This window comes from Eulemur rufifrons, chromosome 30, assembly GCF_041146395.1.
Source record: "Eulemur rufifrons isolate Redbay chromosome 30, OSU_ERuf_1, whole genome shotgun sequence".
NCBI lineage: Eukaryota > Metazoa > Chordata > Mammalia > Primates > Lemuridae > Eulemur > Eulemur rufifrons.
The window spans coordinates 23561488-23579474 of NC_091012.1; the positions used below are offsets into that span (position 1 = coordinate 23561488).

The window sequence follows — 17987 nt, forward strand, 5'->3', positions numbered from 1 at the left end:
CAATTCCTTCAGAGTGTGGCTAGAGATGTTAAGGTCAGAGAGAAGTGACAAGCTAGTCACACAGCCAAGACTAGAAGTTCCAGTGCACAGCCCTCACATTCACTCGGCCACCCCATGCACATGGCCAAGGCGCTGATTGTGTGTCAGGTCCTGTGCTGGGTGCTGAGGCTAGAGAGAGGAGTCTAGACATCTCTGATCTCAGCGCTGCTCTCAAACTAAAAGCGGAGACAGCCAGGAACACAAGTCATCCTAAGAGTTACTTCTCTGTTCACATTCCATTCTATTTCTCAGTAGCATCCGACAAAGCTTATCACTCCCTCCCTGAAATAATATGTTATACTCCCCTTGTTTTCCTCCTGCCTCACTGGCCACTTCTCTGTGTGCTTTTAGGAAGCCTCCTCCTCATCCCCAGCTCTAAAGATTGGGGTGTCCCAAACTCAGTCCTTCAATGGACCTGGTGTCTTTTCTCCTGTCATCACTTCCTCCTCTAGTCTTCTGCATACTGATGACTTGAAAACTTCTAACACCAGTCCAACCTCTCCCCCAAACTCCAGTTTGCCTCTGGATAACCACTTGGATTTTGAATAGATATTTCAGGCTCAATATGTCCAAAACTAAGCTCTTGGTCTTCCGCTCCAAACCATATCCTCCCATACTCGTCTGCATCTCAGTAAAGGCAATGCCACTATCCCAGTTACTCAGGTCAAAAACCTGAACATCATCCTTGTCTCCTTTCTCTTTCATACCCATGCACTCTCCATATATGCAATTCATGCGGGCTCTACCTTCAAAACACCCCGTGTATCCAATCACTTCTCACTTTCTCTACCATTACCACATTCATCTAGGATACCATCTTTTCTCCATGCCTGGCACATGGTAGGTATTCAGCAAATAAGTTTTAAATGAATAGTCTATAATGGTCCCTGAACTTTATTCCCCCTTTCTCTACTTCCATTGCTCAGCTCAGGTCCCTGCTATATAAGTTAGTTGATTTTAAAGAAACATATGACGCTTCTCCTCTAGGCCAAGATAGGGTAACAGGGATGAGATATGCCCTCCAGAATGAAATAACCAAGCTTAGAAAAATATATGACACAACATTTTTCAAGACTCTAAACATGAGGCAACAAAGGGCAGTCATCCCTAAGAGACAGGAAACAAATGAGGCGAGCCCTGTGATTGCCCCAAGTCACTCCCTTGTGACAATTTCTAGGCCAGAGCGCAGAGAGGGGAAATGCGGGTGGAGCCTGATGGGTTCCCTGGGTTGCAGAGACAGCAGAGAATCCGAGGAGACCAAAGCAGCTAGAGTTTGCAGAACAGAGTACGTACAGAGCTCTGGAGACCTCTCAAGGATCCGGCTGAGCACTTGCCAGCACACATCGGTGAGGAAGCTATCCCTGGCTGAGGACAGAAGCATCCCCCCAAATTACACATCACAGCCTTCAGCTCTCACTCGGGGCCTGGAATAGTGCCTGATGCCACCAGCCAGACTGGAAAACCTAATGATTCGTGGGGTATTGGGTAAACTACCAAGAGGGGCTTGCCTCAGCAGTGAGGTATAGTTAGCCCTTAGACTGAGCACTGTTCTAGTCCTACTGGAAAACCTTAAAAACAAAACTCAAAAGTATCAAAACTCTTCTCAAGTAACTTAACTGCATCCCAGAACAAGGCTCAAGAATGTTTTTAGAAATACAAAAATATTCAGCATCCAACTAGGTAAAATTCACAATGTGTGGCATCCACTGAAAAATTACCAGGTATGCAAATAATTTCTCCACAGTGAAGACCAAACAGCCTATCAATCAAAATAAACCCAGAGTAGACAGATAAAGAAGTAGCAGAAAAGGACATTAAAACAGTTAATACCACTGTATTCCATATATTCAGAAAGTTAAGCAGGAGTATGGAATATATAAAAACACCCATGTCAAACTTCTAAAGATGAAAACTACAATTTTTGAGATGAAAAACACATTGTATGGGATTAACAGAGGATCAGATTTGCAGAAGAAGAAATTAGTGAATTTACAGACAACACAATAACACCATGCAAAATGAAGCACAGAGAGAAAAGAGAAGCAGTTAAAAAAAAAAAAAAAGAAAAGAAAAAGCATCAGCGAGCTGTGGGACAATGCCAAACATGAAGAAAACTACACCAAGGCCATTATTATCGAATTGCCCAAATCCATTGATAATAGTAGCTTAAAAGTAGCTAGAGAAATAAGACACATTGTGCTCTGAGTCACAAAAGTAAGGCTGGCATCTAACATGCACTAACAAAGGTAAGGGTGACAGCAAGACTTCTCTGCTGAGCTGCAGGCTCTCCCTCCAGCTTCCAAGAGGACATTGTTCTCTGGCTGCCCTTGGACAGCTGCAGCTCATCTTGTCCCACGCCACATAGAATGCATCACCACCATCAGCCCTTTAGCAGACAGACATTGGTGACTGATCGGGACCTGCATGCCCTCAGCTGCTGGCCTTCAGGGTGGCCTGGCACTCCAACTTCTCCCTGAAGAGCATACCCAGGCTCATTCTCTTTGTCCACAGCTACTTGCCAAGTTTCCATGGTCCTGGGGTGAAGCCTGTGTCCATACTACGCCACCTTCTTGTCAGCACTCCTGCACTAGAGTGTGCACTGCCTGAGGGCAGTCATCAGTGTCTGCACGGTTAGACACTGCATCCCTACACGGCACTGGACTGGCTCCTGGAGAGCACCGCGTGCACGCTGGTGGAAGGGAGGAAGAAAAGGAGGAAGAGAGGGAAGAAAGCATCATAAAGGCTAGAGCTTGGAGAAGTTCTGAAAAATCTCAGAAGACACAGCTCAGAAAACGGAACTGCTCCAGTGGGTCTTCCCAGGGGGCTCATGCAACCCTCTAGGTAACCAGATGTCCCAGCTTCTAGTACAGTCCAGCCCATCCTTGATGGAAAAGCAGAAAAAATTCAATAAGGGTTTAAAGAATTCAATCAACATAATTAGAACACTTGATCTAGTTAAAGGAGAAAAAAATTTACATGATCACTTCAATTGGCATTGAAAAAGAATTGGACAAAATTCAGAACCTGCTTATTTTAAAAAAATGTTTAGAAAATTACAATAGAAAGGACTTTCCTTAACCTCCTAGAAGATATATATATATATATATATACACACATATATATAAAATCATACTGAATACTGTAAAAATTGTTTTCTTTTTTCCTGGGATTAGGAATTTTTTGAAAGAATGTAAGCTATTACCATTTCTAGACAATACTTACTGTACTGGATCTCTCAGCCAGTACAATAAGCAAGAAAAAGGAAATGAAATGCATAAGTACTGGAAATTAAAACAAAATTAAGTAGACTACAGTTAATAATTTATAGCATATTTCAAAATTGCTAAAGAAGATTTGTAATATTCCCAACACAAAGAAATGATGAATGTTTGAGGTGATAGATACCCCAATTGCCCAGATTTGATCATTACACATTGTGTGCATGCAACAAAATATCACATGTGCCACATAGATATGTATAATTATTATATATTGATAAAAAAATACTAATGTAAACAACAAAACTACAATGATGAAACTATAGGAATTTTTTTTTTCTGAGACAGTCTCACTCTGTTGGCTGCTCTGGAGTGCTGTGGCATCAGCCTAGCTCACAGCAACCTCAGACTCCTGGGTTCAAACGATCCTCCTGCCTCAGCCTCCTGAGTAGCCAGGACTACAGGCATGCACCACCATGCCTGACTAATTTTTTCTATATATATTTTTAGTTGTCCAGCTAATTTCTTTCTATTTTTGGTAGAGACAGAATCTCGCTCTTGCTCAGGATGGTGTCAAACTCCTGAGATCAAGTGATCCTCCTGCCTTGGCCTCCCAGAGTGCTTGGATTACAGGCATGAGCCACTTTGCTTGGCAAATAGGAAAATTTTTATATGATATTGAGATAGGAAGGCAATACTGTAAAAACACTGAACATAAAATAGATATTAAAACTAAAGTTAAGAATAAGACAATAAACTAAAAAAAAATTGACAGAGAAAAGGAAATAGTGGATGTTTTAGCATAAACAGAGATCTTATGAATCAATATATCAGAACAATAGTCCATAAAAGCATAAAAATAGAAGTGCAAGGATGTTAGTCACAGAGCTATATACCTTAATGAAAGACTGGAAGCAATCTGTATTCACAGTTACGGTGAATTAAGCAATTAATCAAGTGAACTAAGTCCATAAGTAGGAATACTATGCAGCCCTTAAAATGGTATTGATATTGTAGAAGATAAATACTTCTTGTCAAGGGAAAATATGATGTGGTAAGGGGAAAATAGATTTCCAGTGGAATGTGCCATTTTGTTATTGAGTGTAGTCTATGCTTGCATGTGTGTTATATATTCACACAGACATACATACACTGTACAAGATACAACAGATTTTAGTTCTCAGGTCTCAGGGTGCCAGGAAATTGTTTTTTTTATATTTTTTGATAATTTCTAATATTGTACATGATATCTATAATTGGGAGGGGATTATAGGGCTATTTACTTTAAGCCTTAAAAGTTTTCAAAAAATTTAAAAACCAATCCAGCCATCCTGATTTCAGGTTCAAGTTAATACCAGATCAAGCCAAACCTTTTCCACTGTGACTGGGAGGGGATCTCATCCATGATTGACAGCCTAGAGCATCAGATTACAAGTCTTAACCAGAAACTAGTCCCCCAGAGAGTCAATATCAGATATTTCCCATTGCAGTGGAAAAGGTCCTGGCTGCAGGCAGAGAATGGTGCCAAGGGCAGGGCCATACACATTATGGGTGGCAGGGTGGCAGGGCAGGCAGGCAGGGAAGCAGGGAGGTGGGTGGCAGACAGGAACAGGGAGGACTGAGAGGAAGCAGCTAGAACCTGGCGATCTAGGGTCTAAGCACTTGACACAAGTGAGTTCATTTAATCCCCATGACAATCTGGCAAAGCTGAAACGATTACTGTCCCCATTGCACAGATTCACACCAAGCAATCTGGCTTCAAAAGCACACACAGCTAGCTCAGAAGGCAACTAGAGCCAGGAGAGTTTGGGTCAGAACAACAGGAGAAGCGGCAGGCTCTTGGGCCGACTTTGGAGTGTGGAGCTGACACTGCTGTGACCGCTTGTGCCTGGGCCTAGGAGGAACAGCTAGAGGGGCCCGCTGTGGGAAGGAGGGCTGCAGAAGCCACCTGCCTATCACCTTTGGATCTCATCGGCCTTCCTGAGGTCAGGTTCCAGCCTAGCACTTTCACGAAATATTAATAGATACTTGAGAACTATTTGTTGAGTAAAATCTCCGGCAGGACACAGGGGAGGCGGGGCTTTGCCCAACAGGCCTGGCGGGCTGGCGGGATTCATCACTGCTTTGACAAGGGACTGGAGCCTCTAATGTGGACACCACTGTGTCAGAAACTCTCCACGGCCAGGCTGCTTTAGCCAAGGGAGGCTTCATTTCTTTACGGACAAAGATGGAACTGGGGCAGCACACCTGGCATCAGCCACACACTGTCCGCACCCCAAGGGAGGCTCCCCCTAGGAGGCGACCCAGGACAGGCTGGACCCTGGCCATTGTAGCTCACCCCGCTAAACCCTCCTGTCCTCACTGAGAAGCCCCTCTTGAGCTCCACATCCTCAGATGTCCATGTGCCATCTCTATCCCCCGGGCCCACCATGCCCCAAACTGACATGACCTCCTGCCCCTCGGCCCCAGCTCCTCTGTCCCCAATGCTTTATCTCAAGAAAGGCACATTTTCCCTACACGTGCTCAATTCAGAAACCTAAGAGTCATCCTTGATACCTCCCACCTGGTCCCCAAATCTTGCTGGTTCTACTGCAGAAACGTGTCTCCAGCACCTTCTTCCCCATGGATCCTGACTGCTGCTGCCCTTGGCCTTGCCCCGACGCTGTCACAACCTTCTGATGCGCTGTTTGTCCACCTCGGGATCCCTGGCTCTCCCAGGCCTTCCTCACCACCACGGTGAGTTCAACAGGACCACACCTGGGCCCATCTGTCCCTGCCTCTTCTAAACCTCACGGACAGAAAACCTCGCTCCACAAATAAACTTTGTAAGGACAGAGACTTGCGTGTTTTGTTTAGTCATTAATGCTCAGAGCCTGGCCCAGTGGCAAGCACATCATAGGTGCTTGATATGTGTTTGGCGAGTGAGCGAACCACCTGACTGGCTCAGCACTTCCCAAACTCGCGCCTTGTTTCACGTTTGCTTTCCCCACTTTATTTGTAGCACAGATTTATCAGCCCCTGACGAGGAACTATGAATTTATTTGCTTATTGTCTGTCCCCACTGGATGGCCACCTCCATGTGAGCAGGGACCACGTGTGTGTTGTTTCCTGCTGAGTCCCAGGATTAAAGAGCAAGTCAGCTATTTGTTGAATGGAGGGGGGACCATCTGCATAATAAACTCCAGGCTCCACACCTGGGCATTCAAACCCCTTCAGCCTCATCTCCTGTGGGGCCACTTCATGGTGGAGCTTGGTGGGGATGTGGCCAGGGCTGGTCCTGGCAGTTCTGTGGCCACCGTGACACCTGAGGACCAACCAGGTACACACTCCATCTGCCACAGGCAAGCCTCAACTCGGAGCCCATATATGTGCCCAGTCCGGCACCAGCGTCCCTCTCTCTGGAGAACCCAGCCGCTGATGAGTGGTGTTAGGGATCAGCTGGAAGGGGCCCAGCTGTGGAGAAAGAGGGGCCCGGGGGCCCAGCCACTGGCAGGACATCTGGAGATGAGGCTGCCCCCAAATGAGTTTTCTCTCACAGCCACAGTCAGACAGAGCCGACGTCTGCTGGACTGGACTCCAGCTGGGACGGAAGGCAAACTCAGATGCATGGCCAAAACTGGGAGCTGCCCCACCCTGCCTGAGGCCAGCAGGAGAAGCTGGCAGAGGCCCAGAGGAGCCCATGCCCCTGGGAGCCTGTCCTTGCCCCAGCCTGCTGCCTGGCTCCAGAATCTTCCCTCAGCCAGAAGTTCCAAGGGCTTGGCTGCAGATGCATTTGCCCAGATGGCCGAGGGGCAGGCTCCCAAAGCCTGAGGGGCCTGAAGTGGGTGCTCCCCTCCAAGGAACTCCTGAGGAAGCCACGGTGAAGCTTGAAGGACCAAAAGCAAAGGCTACAATCCCAGCGGGGTTTCTGGGAGAGGCCCACATAGCCCCTGACCTTGACCTCCATGGCTCCTCATGTGAAGAGTGCCATGGAGCTCCAAGTGTCACACTCCCCGAGCCCTGAGGCTGGGAGACCCGGAAATGCTCTGCACTGAGCAGGCAGTGGTAAGGCCCACAACTACCCACCCCCACCAACCCTGCCTGGCCAGGTGGCCCCTTGGCCCCTCTGTCACCTCCTTGCCACTCTCCTAGGGGAGGACGAAGGCTCAGCTGCCTCAGGGCAAGCTGCCTCCACCCTCCTAGAGCCCCAAGCAATTCATTTGGCTACTTTGACTGGGGACAGGTTCCCCACATGGCCACTTTCCTCAGCTCCCTGGCAGGCCATGCTTATGAGGGCCCAGGTCAAGCCCTGCTCTAGGGCCTGCAAACTTTCATGGGTTCGAGCTCTGAACCTCGTGGAGGCCACCAACCCGTGGTCACAGGAAAGCTTCAGCCCCAGGTCAGCACCTTTCCTCACCAATCAGATGGCTTCAGAGGCAGGGGTCTCCTGGCCACAGTCAGCATCCGTGGGTCCTTCCGCACAGCCTCCAATCAGAGACAAGCCCTTGGGGGCTCATCAGCACCTGAAGCCAGCAGAGACCTCCTGCTGCTTCTGTCCCCAGGCCAGGGGAGTTCTTGAGCCCCCGTGACTCAGCTGGCAGCCGCCCTACCCTGCCCGAGGCCAGCAGGAGAAGCTGACAGAGGCCCAGAGGAGCTCATGCCCAGGGCATCACCTGCCCACTGGAGAAGCTGTCCTGCCTATGGGCCCCGTACACCCTGGGCTGTCAGCAGGCAAGGAGAGGATGCCGGGCTGCCTGGTTGTGGAAACCGCTCACCTGCCCAGATCCAGGAGCCAGCCTCTCCCAAGCTCCCCAAGGAGCCCTCCCTTGCGTGGAGTGTGCTCAGGGCTTTGTGTCTGGGGACTCAGAGCTGCCAGCTCACGGCCCCCATGCACCTGCCTCCAGGCCATGGCACAGTCCCGGCCAGCCCACCTGACCCGAGGGCAAGCCGGGGAGCAATCTGGGAGAGAGAAGAGGGACCTGGGCTGGGGCTGCCCTGAGAGGTCCCCTTCCTTTCCATGGTCCCCTGGACTTGGCCCCGGAGAGAGGCTGGGGTTGGGGAAGAAAGGGGCAAGGGCCTTGGGGCAATGAGCCTTCAGCTCCTTTGTAAAAGGCCAGGATTTCAGGCTGCTCCCAGGTACACCAGAGCCCTCCATGCACCCTCAGGTCCCCTCCCCACATGTCCCCTTCCCCTTCTCACCTTCCCCCAGCCACTTGGGAAGCACACCTGGGCCGGAAGAACTGGAATATTGAGTTTCAGCTTTTGCTCAGGGCTGGAGGAGGACTGGGAGGCCAGCTCACTGGGGCAGGGCACAGCACGACCAAGGGCACAGCCAGCTGGGAAGACAGGCCCCTCCCTCAGGGGCTGTTGGGGGAAGCTTCAATACCATCCTGTGCACAAAGCCTGGGGTGCAAAATCTGCGTGTAACAGTGCAGGAGTACACAAGGATGCACACCAAGCCCACCATGGGAGTTGCTCTGTGGAGGGCTTGGCACTGGGGTCAAAGGTCTGTGTTAGCTACACCTGCAGTGTTTGCCTTTTTTGGGAAAATGCATTCAGGCATGACTTGTGTTATTACATATTTTGGAAAAGTGATATGTATGGCACTCAGTAGGTGTGCTGTGGCAAGCAGTGGTTGGAATTGACTTACTTAGATGGGGAAGGCTTTCCTACAGAGGGCATGCCCTAAAGGCCAGATGGGGATGACCGAGGCCAGACTTGCTCTCTGGGGACCTTGGTCAGAGGCCATTGTGCCAGCCCTTTACGTCCACTGGGTGCTAGGGATGCAGAGGCAATGGAAGCTAGCCCTATCCTCAAGAAGCTACTGACCCTTGGGGCACTGACTGTGTACCCCTCTAATACCAAGCCTGAGCAGCCAATGGGAAGTTCAGACTAGCGATAAGCAAAATGCCAAAAGGGTCCCTCTCCCCAAGCCCCCTTCCCCCACAGCACCCTGCTTCTCCATGGGGAAGTTAACGGCTTGTTGGGAGAAGGGTTGGGCTCAGGAAGAAGAGTCTGGGCAGTGTAAGGACAGCTTGTGAGGGACATAGAATCAGAAGGGCACATACTCCAGGTCGGTCGGAGCCAGAGGGCTGGGCAGGAGTGCTAACCTGTCCCCCTGAGCCTACCTGGGTCTCCCAGGGGCTGGAGGATCAGAAAAGTGTGGCAGAGATGCCAGCCCCCACAATTTATCACTGTGCCTCTGAAGGAACTCTGCAGAGGGGCCCAGCATGAGCAGCTCTGGCTCTGGTTCCTCTCAGGAGTTCTCTGAGGCCTTCTTGGTGGGGGCAGGGAGTTATAGAAATGGAGCAGGAACTAGCCCCCAGCCTCACCGGGAGCCAGCCAAGTGTCCACACGGCAGGGCAGGGCGGAGGTGCAGCCAGGCCAAGCCAAGGGCTCCGGGCAAGCTCACCTAGCTCAGGAGGTGTTCCTCCGGGGGCCACCACACTGTTTGTTTGCAACTCAACTAAATTGCTCCCAAGGGTGAACCTTTGTTTCAAAACATATTTTCAACCAGACTTTTTCTGCAAACATGTCCTTGTCTGTGCAGGCACATGCACACCTGGTCCCAAAGGGCAGACCGACCCCGCTCGGCTGCAGTCTCCTCCCCCTCTGAGCTTCCCTGCACGGCCTGACTAGGGCAGAAGGCAGAGGCAGCCTGGGGAGGACCGTGTGAGGGCTGCCTCATGGCAGCTTTAGCTCCTGGCCCCTCGAGCGGCTCAGCTTGCCTTCCATGGTCTGAACAGGTAGGCTGCTCTGTCTCCCAGCTTCCCTGAGTACTCCTCTGCATCTTGGGCCCCGGTCTGTCCTGCGGCTGCAGGGAGGGAAGGGGTGGCCTGCAAGGTGATTCCCAGGACTCCAGGGCCCATCTGGAGGGAACAGGTAATGCTGCCAGTTCTCCCTGGCCCCCTTGGCTCTCCTGGTGAGAAGCACTTATGTCTGGGTGCTGCTGTTTCCCTGTTCTGTAGAGGGGCTTCATCTGACACCTCATTACTCTCTGTGCTCTGGGACAGAGAGAGAATCTCCCAACTCTTTCTTCACCAAGTGTCCTTGTCTCTGCTTTCAGCAGGGCCAGGTTCCAGGGGCTACGTGCATGGGGTCCCACAGGGCTGACAGGAGGCCCTGCCTCCTTACCTCAGACATATTGCAGGCTCCAGAGTGCCAGGAGTGGAGGAACCCCCTGATTGCATAGAGCCCCGCTGGGGGCCAGAGAGGGGTGAGGCAGGGACAGAGCAAACTCTAGGACTCAAGCTCTCCCCTCCACTCTCCCTTCCCGACAACACACACACACACACACACACACACACATTCGTTTATTGCATGTCTAGGGACTAACATACTCTCCCACCTTTACCGATGGAGAACCCTTGACAGATTTGGGCAATTGCGGAAGGTCCACTTAGCCACAAAAGCCAAAAGTTCTGGGCCCCTGGCCCCAGAGTGAGGTGTATTGATCCCTTGGTCCCAGAGAAAGGGGCAGCAGGTCTTCTGCCCTGTGCTCAGGCCCCCAAGTGGCAGGCAGCACTCCCAAATTCTCAGGCTCAGTCCCACACCTGTCTGAGGTGTGTCATGGGGCTGTGGCCCCAGGGCATGTGTGCATAGGGCGGCAGTGAATGTGCAGCTCCTGTTCAGCCTCAGGAATGAGTCAGGACCTCACCCCCAGCGAGTCTGTAGGAGGCTAGGACTCAGAAGAACCCAGACCCAGTCCTGTTCCTGTCTTTCTGGACGACCCCAGGGACAAGTTTCCCCTCTCTGGAACTCAATTTCCCTTCCAGATTTCCTCCAATTGAGTCCCCACAGCATCTGGCCCAGGTGTGCTCTGCAGAGCCACTCCCCACAAGCACTCACTGGCACGGGCCCAACAGGAAGGACTTTGCAAAGGCCCCCCCAGGACGCCCTCTGCCTGGGCTGGGGGCAGTGAGGGCGGGGCAGATGAGGGAGTGGAGGGGACCAGGGCCCCTGAAGTGGTGGCAGAAGCCTAGTCCCGGCCACAGGTCTTGTGTCCAGAGAGGCTGTTCCCCAGTGCACTCCACCCTTATTGCTGCCACAAATGAGTCTTTGATGCAAGAACCTTGACACCAAGTTTTGCTGCTATCATTGAACTTTTATTGAGCATGTTTACTCTATGCAGAGCCCTGCGCGTAATTTGGAAGCAGACGAGGGAGGAAGACAGAGCCAAACCCCTGGCCACAGAGGATGGAACAGAAGGGGTACTGAGGTCACAGAGACGAGGCAGCGCCTGACACTGGTGTTACTGTGGGGACCAGATGCTGCTCTCCTCGCCCTCGACAAGGGCAGCAGCTCAGCCCCTTTTGACCTCCTCCACCTTCCCAGCAACTGGGACCTCCGCACGGAGTGACCTGACCTCCCCAGGCAAGGGGCCTAAACAGAGTTGGAAAATGGCCCTGGGGCTGTTGGGAGATGGGAGGAGGGTGGGCAAGGGTGGCCCAGGGACAGAAGGAAAAAAGGGAAGGAGGGAGGGCTCTGGCGACACTGTAGCGGCAGCGAAGCTTCACTGGCGCATCCACAGCCACAGGTTGACGGCGCAGGCTGACACCAGCATGGTGAAGAACAGAACATCCCTGTGACGCCAGGCAGTGCTCTGGTCCTCCAGGGCACGCAAACGCCCGGTGATCACACTCAGCTGCAGAGGGACCAAAAGCAGGGCTGGCGAGCAAGGCTCCTGGCAGGGAGTCCACAGCAGGGCAGTGGGAGAAAGTGTGAAGCTAAAGCAGGAAGGGGCTTTGCTGTCTGTGGAGGGCCAAAGTGCCCCTGAGTGAGAAGCGGGGGGGGGGGGGGGGGGGGGGGGCTGGGCCCACAGGACCAAGGCACAGCTTCCTTGTCCCCTCCCTTGGTGTTCACTCCAGTTCCCTGAAGCCAGCCTATCCCAGCTCTGCTGGGGAAGCCAAGGAAGGAGGGCTCTTCGACAGTGGGGTGGGCTGGTGTGGGGGCAGCAGCAGAACCACAGTGAGGGCCCAGGATGCAGTGACACTCAGGAGCCAGAGAGGGCCACCAGGGCAGATGCCCCGCCATGCCCAGGTCCCCTGGGGTCTCTTCCTGAGAAGCCCTGGACTTGATTTGGACAAAGGCAACACCTCTGTCAGACCTCTTGGTATCACTGTCTTTGGACACAGTGCTCTTACCCTATGCCTCCTCCTTTTCTCATCTGCTATTCCCTCCCAGCACCTCAGGGATAGCGTATGTTTGAGGTTGAGCATCAAGATGGGATGCCAGAGCTATGGGGACCGGGAGGAAGAGGAAGGGAGCCTCCTCACCTCCAGTGCTCCAGGGTAAGATGGCCTCAAACAGGCAGTCAAGGCCCGCCCACTGCAAGGCACTGTGGTTTTGCCTCCACCCACTCGAGGGGTCCCTGCTCACCTGTCTTCTCATGACTTCCATCTCCAGTCCATTGAGCTCTTCCAGGCCAATCTCCGCCAGCATGTCTGCCTCCGGGTTGCTGGGAAAAATGAAAAGATGAAAGGTCAGACCTATTGGTGGTCCCAGACAGGCCCTAGCAGAGCACACAGGACGGCCATGTGAGCAAGCAGGTAAGGTCAGGGGCATCTCAGACAGTGACTCTATTAGCCTCCAGTCCTTCCCTTCCATGGAAGAGAGGACTCAGGGCCTAAGGGCTGGAAGCCACCCCGCCCAGCACAGCCACAGAGCACTCAGAGGCCCCGCACGGTCAGGAAGCCAGGGCACCCAGGCCCCTTCCTGGTCAGTCTGCTCACCAGCCCCTCTGCCCCATTCTGGGCTCTCCCCGAGCATCCAGGGCCCACCAGGCTCTAGCTCTTACCGCTCATGCTGTACTTTCATGCCTTGGAAGCTGCCAGGATATTCCTGGGAATGGACATCACCATGGCCTTGATCTCGGGACATCCTGGGCACCTGCAGGTTGGGCCCCTAAGAAAGAAGGGGGCAGTCAAAGTAGCCTGCTCAGTCCACCTGAGCAGCTTCCCCACAGTGTGCCCAGAACCAATGGCACACCCCTGGGGAGTCACATGGCACCTGATCCTCTGGAATCCAGGGCTGGCAGCCTCAGAGCACTAGGAGAGCCTGGGAACCCCATAAACTGGCTGTCTGCCACCACCCTACCTACACATGTTCCTCAGTAGCTCTTGGCCATCAGGCTATATGGAAGGAACAGCAGTGACAAGGGTCCCTGTCCTCTGCAGGAATTTTCACATGCAGACATCAGCTGAGAGGCCAAGCAACCTACTGGAGACTGTGAAACTTCACCTGGCAGCCAGGGAAACTGGGGCCTGGTGAGGTGCCTTCACTTCCCTAGGATGCAGGGTCAGTGTCCATCTGAGCTAAGGAGAGAACCCTGGCTACTGGGAAACCATTACCTTCTCTGGGCAAGCCCAAACATCCCTGTGGCTTTCATTTTTATCCATCTGCTAATGACTCCCCAGACTGTATGTCTCTGGCCCCAGAGCTCTTTGGCCAGGGGTGTCTGATGCCTTTGAAGAGCCAGTGTGGAGGAGAGGAACAGAATGTGACTTTCGGTGCCAGACCTGCCTGGTTCAAATCATAGCTGTAGGTTTCCAGTTCAGGATGAAATATTTCACGAGCTGCTTGTTTAACTTACCACATGCCAGGGACCATGCCATCCTCTAATCCTTTACCAATAGCAAGTAACTGAATCCTCATCATGACCCTGTGAAACTGGTATTACTATCACCCCAGTTTGAAAGATGGGGAAACTGAAACACAGAGAGGTTAAGTAACTTGCCCAAGTCACACAGCTGGTAAGTAGCATAGCAGTAATTTGAATCCAGGACATTTTGCTCCAGAGTTTACACTCAACCATTATGCCAGGATGCCTCTCACATTCAAAACTCCTTCCTCTTAAGACTCCTTAGGTGTCACTGAAGACAGTAAAATCACACAAACCCGTAAGAAAGAAGACACTAGGAGAGGCATCAACAAAAGAAAGAACTCAACAAAACTGTGGAATTCTGAAAAGCAAGAAGGCTGGAGGAAGCCAGATAGTGAAGCAGCCTCAGCATGGATGGGGGCAGATAGGGCTCAGCTGACCCTATCAGCAGCACCTAGAGAGGACCCAGACCTGGAGGCTACAGGGACAATTGGGGGTGGGGTCTCAAGAATGGGGTAGAAAATGGGGACATTAACTGAAGATCAGTGCATGAAACAGTCATCTACCCTTTTCACTCCACCCGGCTGGCAGCCAGGCACTTTATTTACCCTCAAGCCAAAACCTGAACCAAATGAATAAGAAATCTGGAGTGGTAGTGACACAAAATAAAACCCTCCTCATTCTGGCATTTTCAGGGTGCCCCGCATGACAGCTGGTTCCTCACTCGTCCTCGTTGCTTAAGTATAGCCTCCCTTTGACGTGCCTGACCAAGACATGCAGAGCTCTGGGCTAGCCCTTCTAATAGCCTCATTCTTAGAAATGAACAGACAACCGAAGCTCACCTGTTACCCGAGAAAGATCTGCAGTTTTCCTTTGTTCCTAAGTAACAACATTAAGTTGAAGGTGGAACAATGTCTGTGTAAAGGATTTTCATAGGAACTGTGCCAGCATGCTCCATCAGTTTCGATAATGCAAAGTTATTCTTTCTTGAAAGGAGCACACTGATAAACTGGTGCAACATTTTTTGCTGATAATAGTTCACAGTTATAATATTTTCTCTTCTTAAGATACTTCAAAAATGGCATTAAAAAGACAGCGTGTCTCAGGGAGATCCCAGGATTATAAAGAAGAATTTGATCAAGAGTTTCTCCTAGTACAATTTTCAGACCATCTTTTGATTCTCCTATAGCTTGGAATCATTACAAAACATTTTTGAGAGATTTGAAGGCAAAATAAGGATGACTGGCTGGTGGCTGGCTTTTGTTTGTTTCTTTCCTTGAGATAACATAGTCTGTTGCTAACACACCAATAAAATAAGAATTAATTTAACAACAACACCTTCAAGTTGGTGATACCTTTTATTGTGATTACCCACAATAAGACTGGTCTAACTGCTTGAAAGCAGTAATTTGTCTTGTTTCTTTTTCATTTTTAATTTTAGGAACCCTATTTGGAGTTGTATACATTGTAAAACATAAGAGTTTTTTATACACGTGATTGAAGTTAGGAAAATCTATGAGCTGCAGTGAGAACCAACTTCCCTCTGTTAATCCTTTCAAAAGCATTATTTATATTTTCATGTACTTTTTAAGGCACACTACTTTTTTTCCAAGTCAGCAGGATAGTGTTATTAATTTTTCTTGTCTTTGCATATTGTGGTTCTCCCGGTGGCAGTTCCATGAATTATTTTATTCAGAAATAAATATATGAATGAATAAACAAATAGAATTTAAAAATTAGATTTAATTCTAAATTTCTAAATTTAATTTCTAAATTCAATATAATGTCTCTATTTTTAAATAGTCTAGTCCTCTAATCTTCAGAATTAACTTTAATTAATCCAGAGGTCATATGCCCCCCTTGTCTCAGGGACGTGAGTGGCTTCCTGGAGCCAGACCTCCCAGGGCAGCTTTATTTGGCTTCTGTCTTTGGATACAGGAAGCCAACTCGTTATTTCCGACTTACTTTTAGTCCCAGGAGTTCTCTAACCTGGAAGCTCTTTTTCTCATTAATCACTGGGGGCAATCATTTCAGCATTTATTGTAATACATTCCCTAGAACAGTCAAGTCTCCCTCCCTCTCAAACCTTATTGCCTTTTCTCAGTAACTTTTGTAACAGTCTAACCACCATTTTCTAAAAGCTTCCCTCCGCCTCCCAAATGGCTGTCTTTTCCCTCTGCAACAATATGGCCGCCATTTTTCTAGAACATTCCCTCACCCACAGTGAATGTAGTTTAAAGAACTGGCTACAGAACTGTGGGTCTCAGGTGATTTCCTAGAGCAGTCATGTCTCCCTCCCTCTCTAACTTTGCTGCCTTTTCCCAGTAAACTTTGCAACAATATAACTACCATTTTTCTAAAACTTTCTCTCATCCACAATGAAAGTAGCTTAAAGGATTGGCTACAGAATATGAAACTCACGTAATTCCCTGTAACAGTCAGGTCTCCGTCATCTCTAACCTGGTTGCCTTTTTCAGAAACCTTTGCAACTGTATTGCAATCATTTTTCTAAGACTTTCCCTTATCCACTGCAAATGTAGCTTAAAGGATTGGCTACAGAACTGTGGGACTTATGTGATTCCCTAGAACAGGCAAAAGCGTTGCTTGAGCCCAGGAGTTCAAGGTTCAGTGAGCTATGATCATGCCACTGCACTCCAGCCTGGGTGACAGAGAGAGACCCCTTAAAAAAAAAAAACAAAAACAAACAAACAAACAAACAAACAAAAAAAAAACCAGATGTCCCTGACCTTTCACTGGACCTCCCTGCCCTCATTTGCATGCTTGGCAAACAGGAGCTTCCTCCTTCCCCCAAGTCAACTTCTGGCCCTGCTCAACCTACCATGATCAGGCTGTAGCCCCTACAGCCAATATTCCCAATGCCAACCTGTCCACCATGTGCCAAGAACCCCATACAGTACCATTTTCTTGGGCCGGGTGGCAGTCATATTCCAAATTAGTTGGGCTGCAGCAGAGCCAGCAGACTTTGATTCCAACTTCTGTCGCCTCTGGGAGGCACCCAGGGACCGAGATCCACGCTCCATCATTTCTAGAGAGAAGAACAGAGGCCCCAGAAATACTCAAAGAAGTTGTGCCAGGGATTTCTGGGCACAAGACACACCAGAAAGAAGACAAGTTCCCCAAACTTCTTAGGAATCACTCCGCACCCATTCAGCACTGCCCATTGCCTGATCCCAGGCCTGCTTGTTCATCTGTGCAAAAATTAATTCACTGAGGGTCGAGCTGTAGGCTAGGTTACTGGAGAGAGCAATGACCAAGAGACAAGATCCCAACCATCAAGGAACTGATCATTTGTTTGTGTATCTGGGGGGCAGGCTTGACAGTTGCAAAGCAGAAAATAATCCATCAGTACAAATTCAGACAGAGAGAAAAGTTGGAGACAACCCTGAATGAGATAAAGGGCCCAACCATGGGAAATTGAGGCAAAGAGCATTCCAGACAGAGGGAAGAGTGAGTGAAAGGGCTGTGAGGAAGAAGCAGGCTTGGGGCATTATAAGAATGAACATAAATGCGGTATGGAGTGGGTCATCTTTATGGGCTATAGAAATGGTATTTTCTGTGTAGGTCATATGGCATTGCTGAGGCATTGCTGAGGTGACCCTGATAGGATTTTGTAGATCATGGAATTTGGATTTTACTCCTAAGGGTAAGAGAAGGCACTAGAGGATTGAGAGACAGAATTTATATGATTAATCTTATAAATTAAGCCCTCTAAATATTTTGCAATAGACACAGTGGTGGCTTAGACAAGGAGAGCACAGAAAAATCACACGTGTTTTTCCCACCCATGGGCTACAAAATGCTCACATCATCTATCCCTTTCCCTCACCTCCCCTGTCACCCAACTCACAAATACTCAAAGGCCCAGACACACACACATACCCACACATACATCTAAACATATACCTGCATACATCTGAGCATCTGCTCAGGCACACATGCACCTTCTCCAACACCCATATGCCCAGGTGTAGACACATGTCTACATGGTTGGCTTTAGCCAAGGGACATTTCAGGGGATCCTCACCTGCTATCACCAGTTGCTCTTGGCTTTGCCCTTGACTTCCAGTACCCAGTTCTTTGGCCATGGACATTTCCATCTCCTCCTTGATGCTAGAGGGGCCTCCTGCCAT

At 50.0% G+C, this 17987-nt stretch overlaps 1 protein-coding gene across 1 annotated transcript; it reads right to left on the minus strand.

Moving 5' to 3' along the window:
- Window positions 1-11748: 11748 nt before the first annotated feature.
- Window positions 11749-17987, minus strand: FATE1 (fetal and adult testis expressed 1). Its single transcript, XM_069462885.1, has 5 exons — window positions 17882-17987; window positions 16755-16882; window positions 13033-13139; window positions 12615-12693; window positions 11749-11880 (listed from the first exon to the last, which is right to left on the minus strand). Exons 1-5 carry the CDS (start codon window positions 17985-17987, stop codon window positions 11749-11751), a joined length of 552 nt encoding a protein of 183 aa, XP_069318986.1.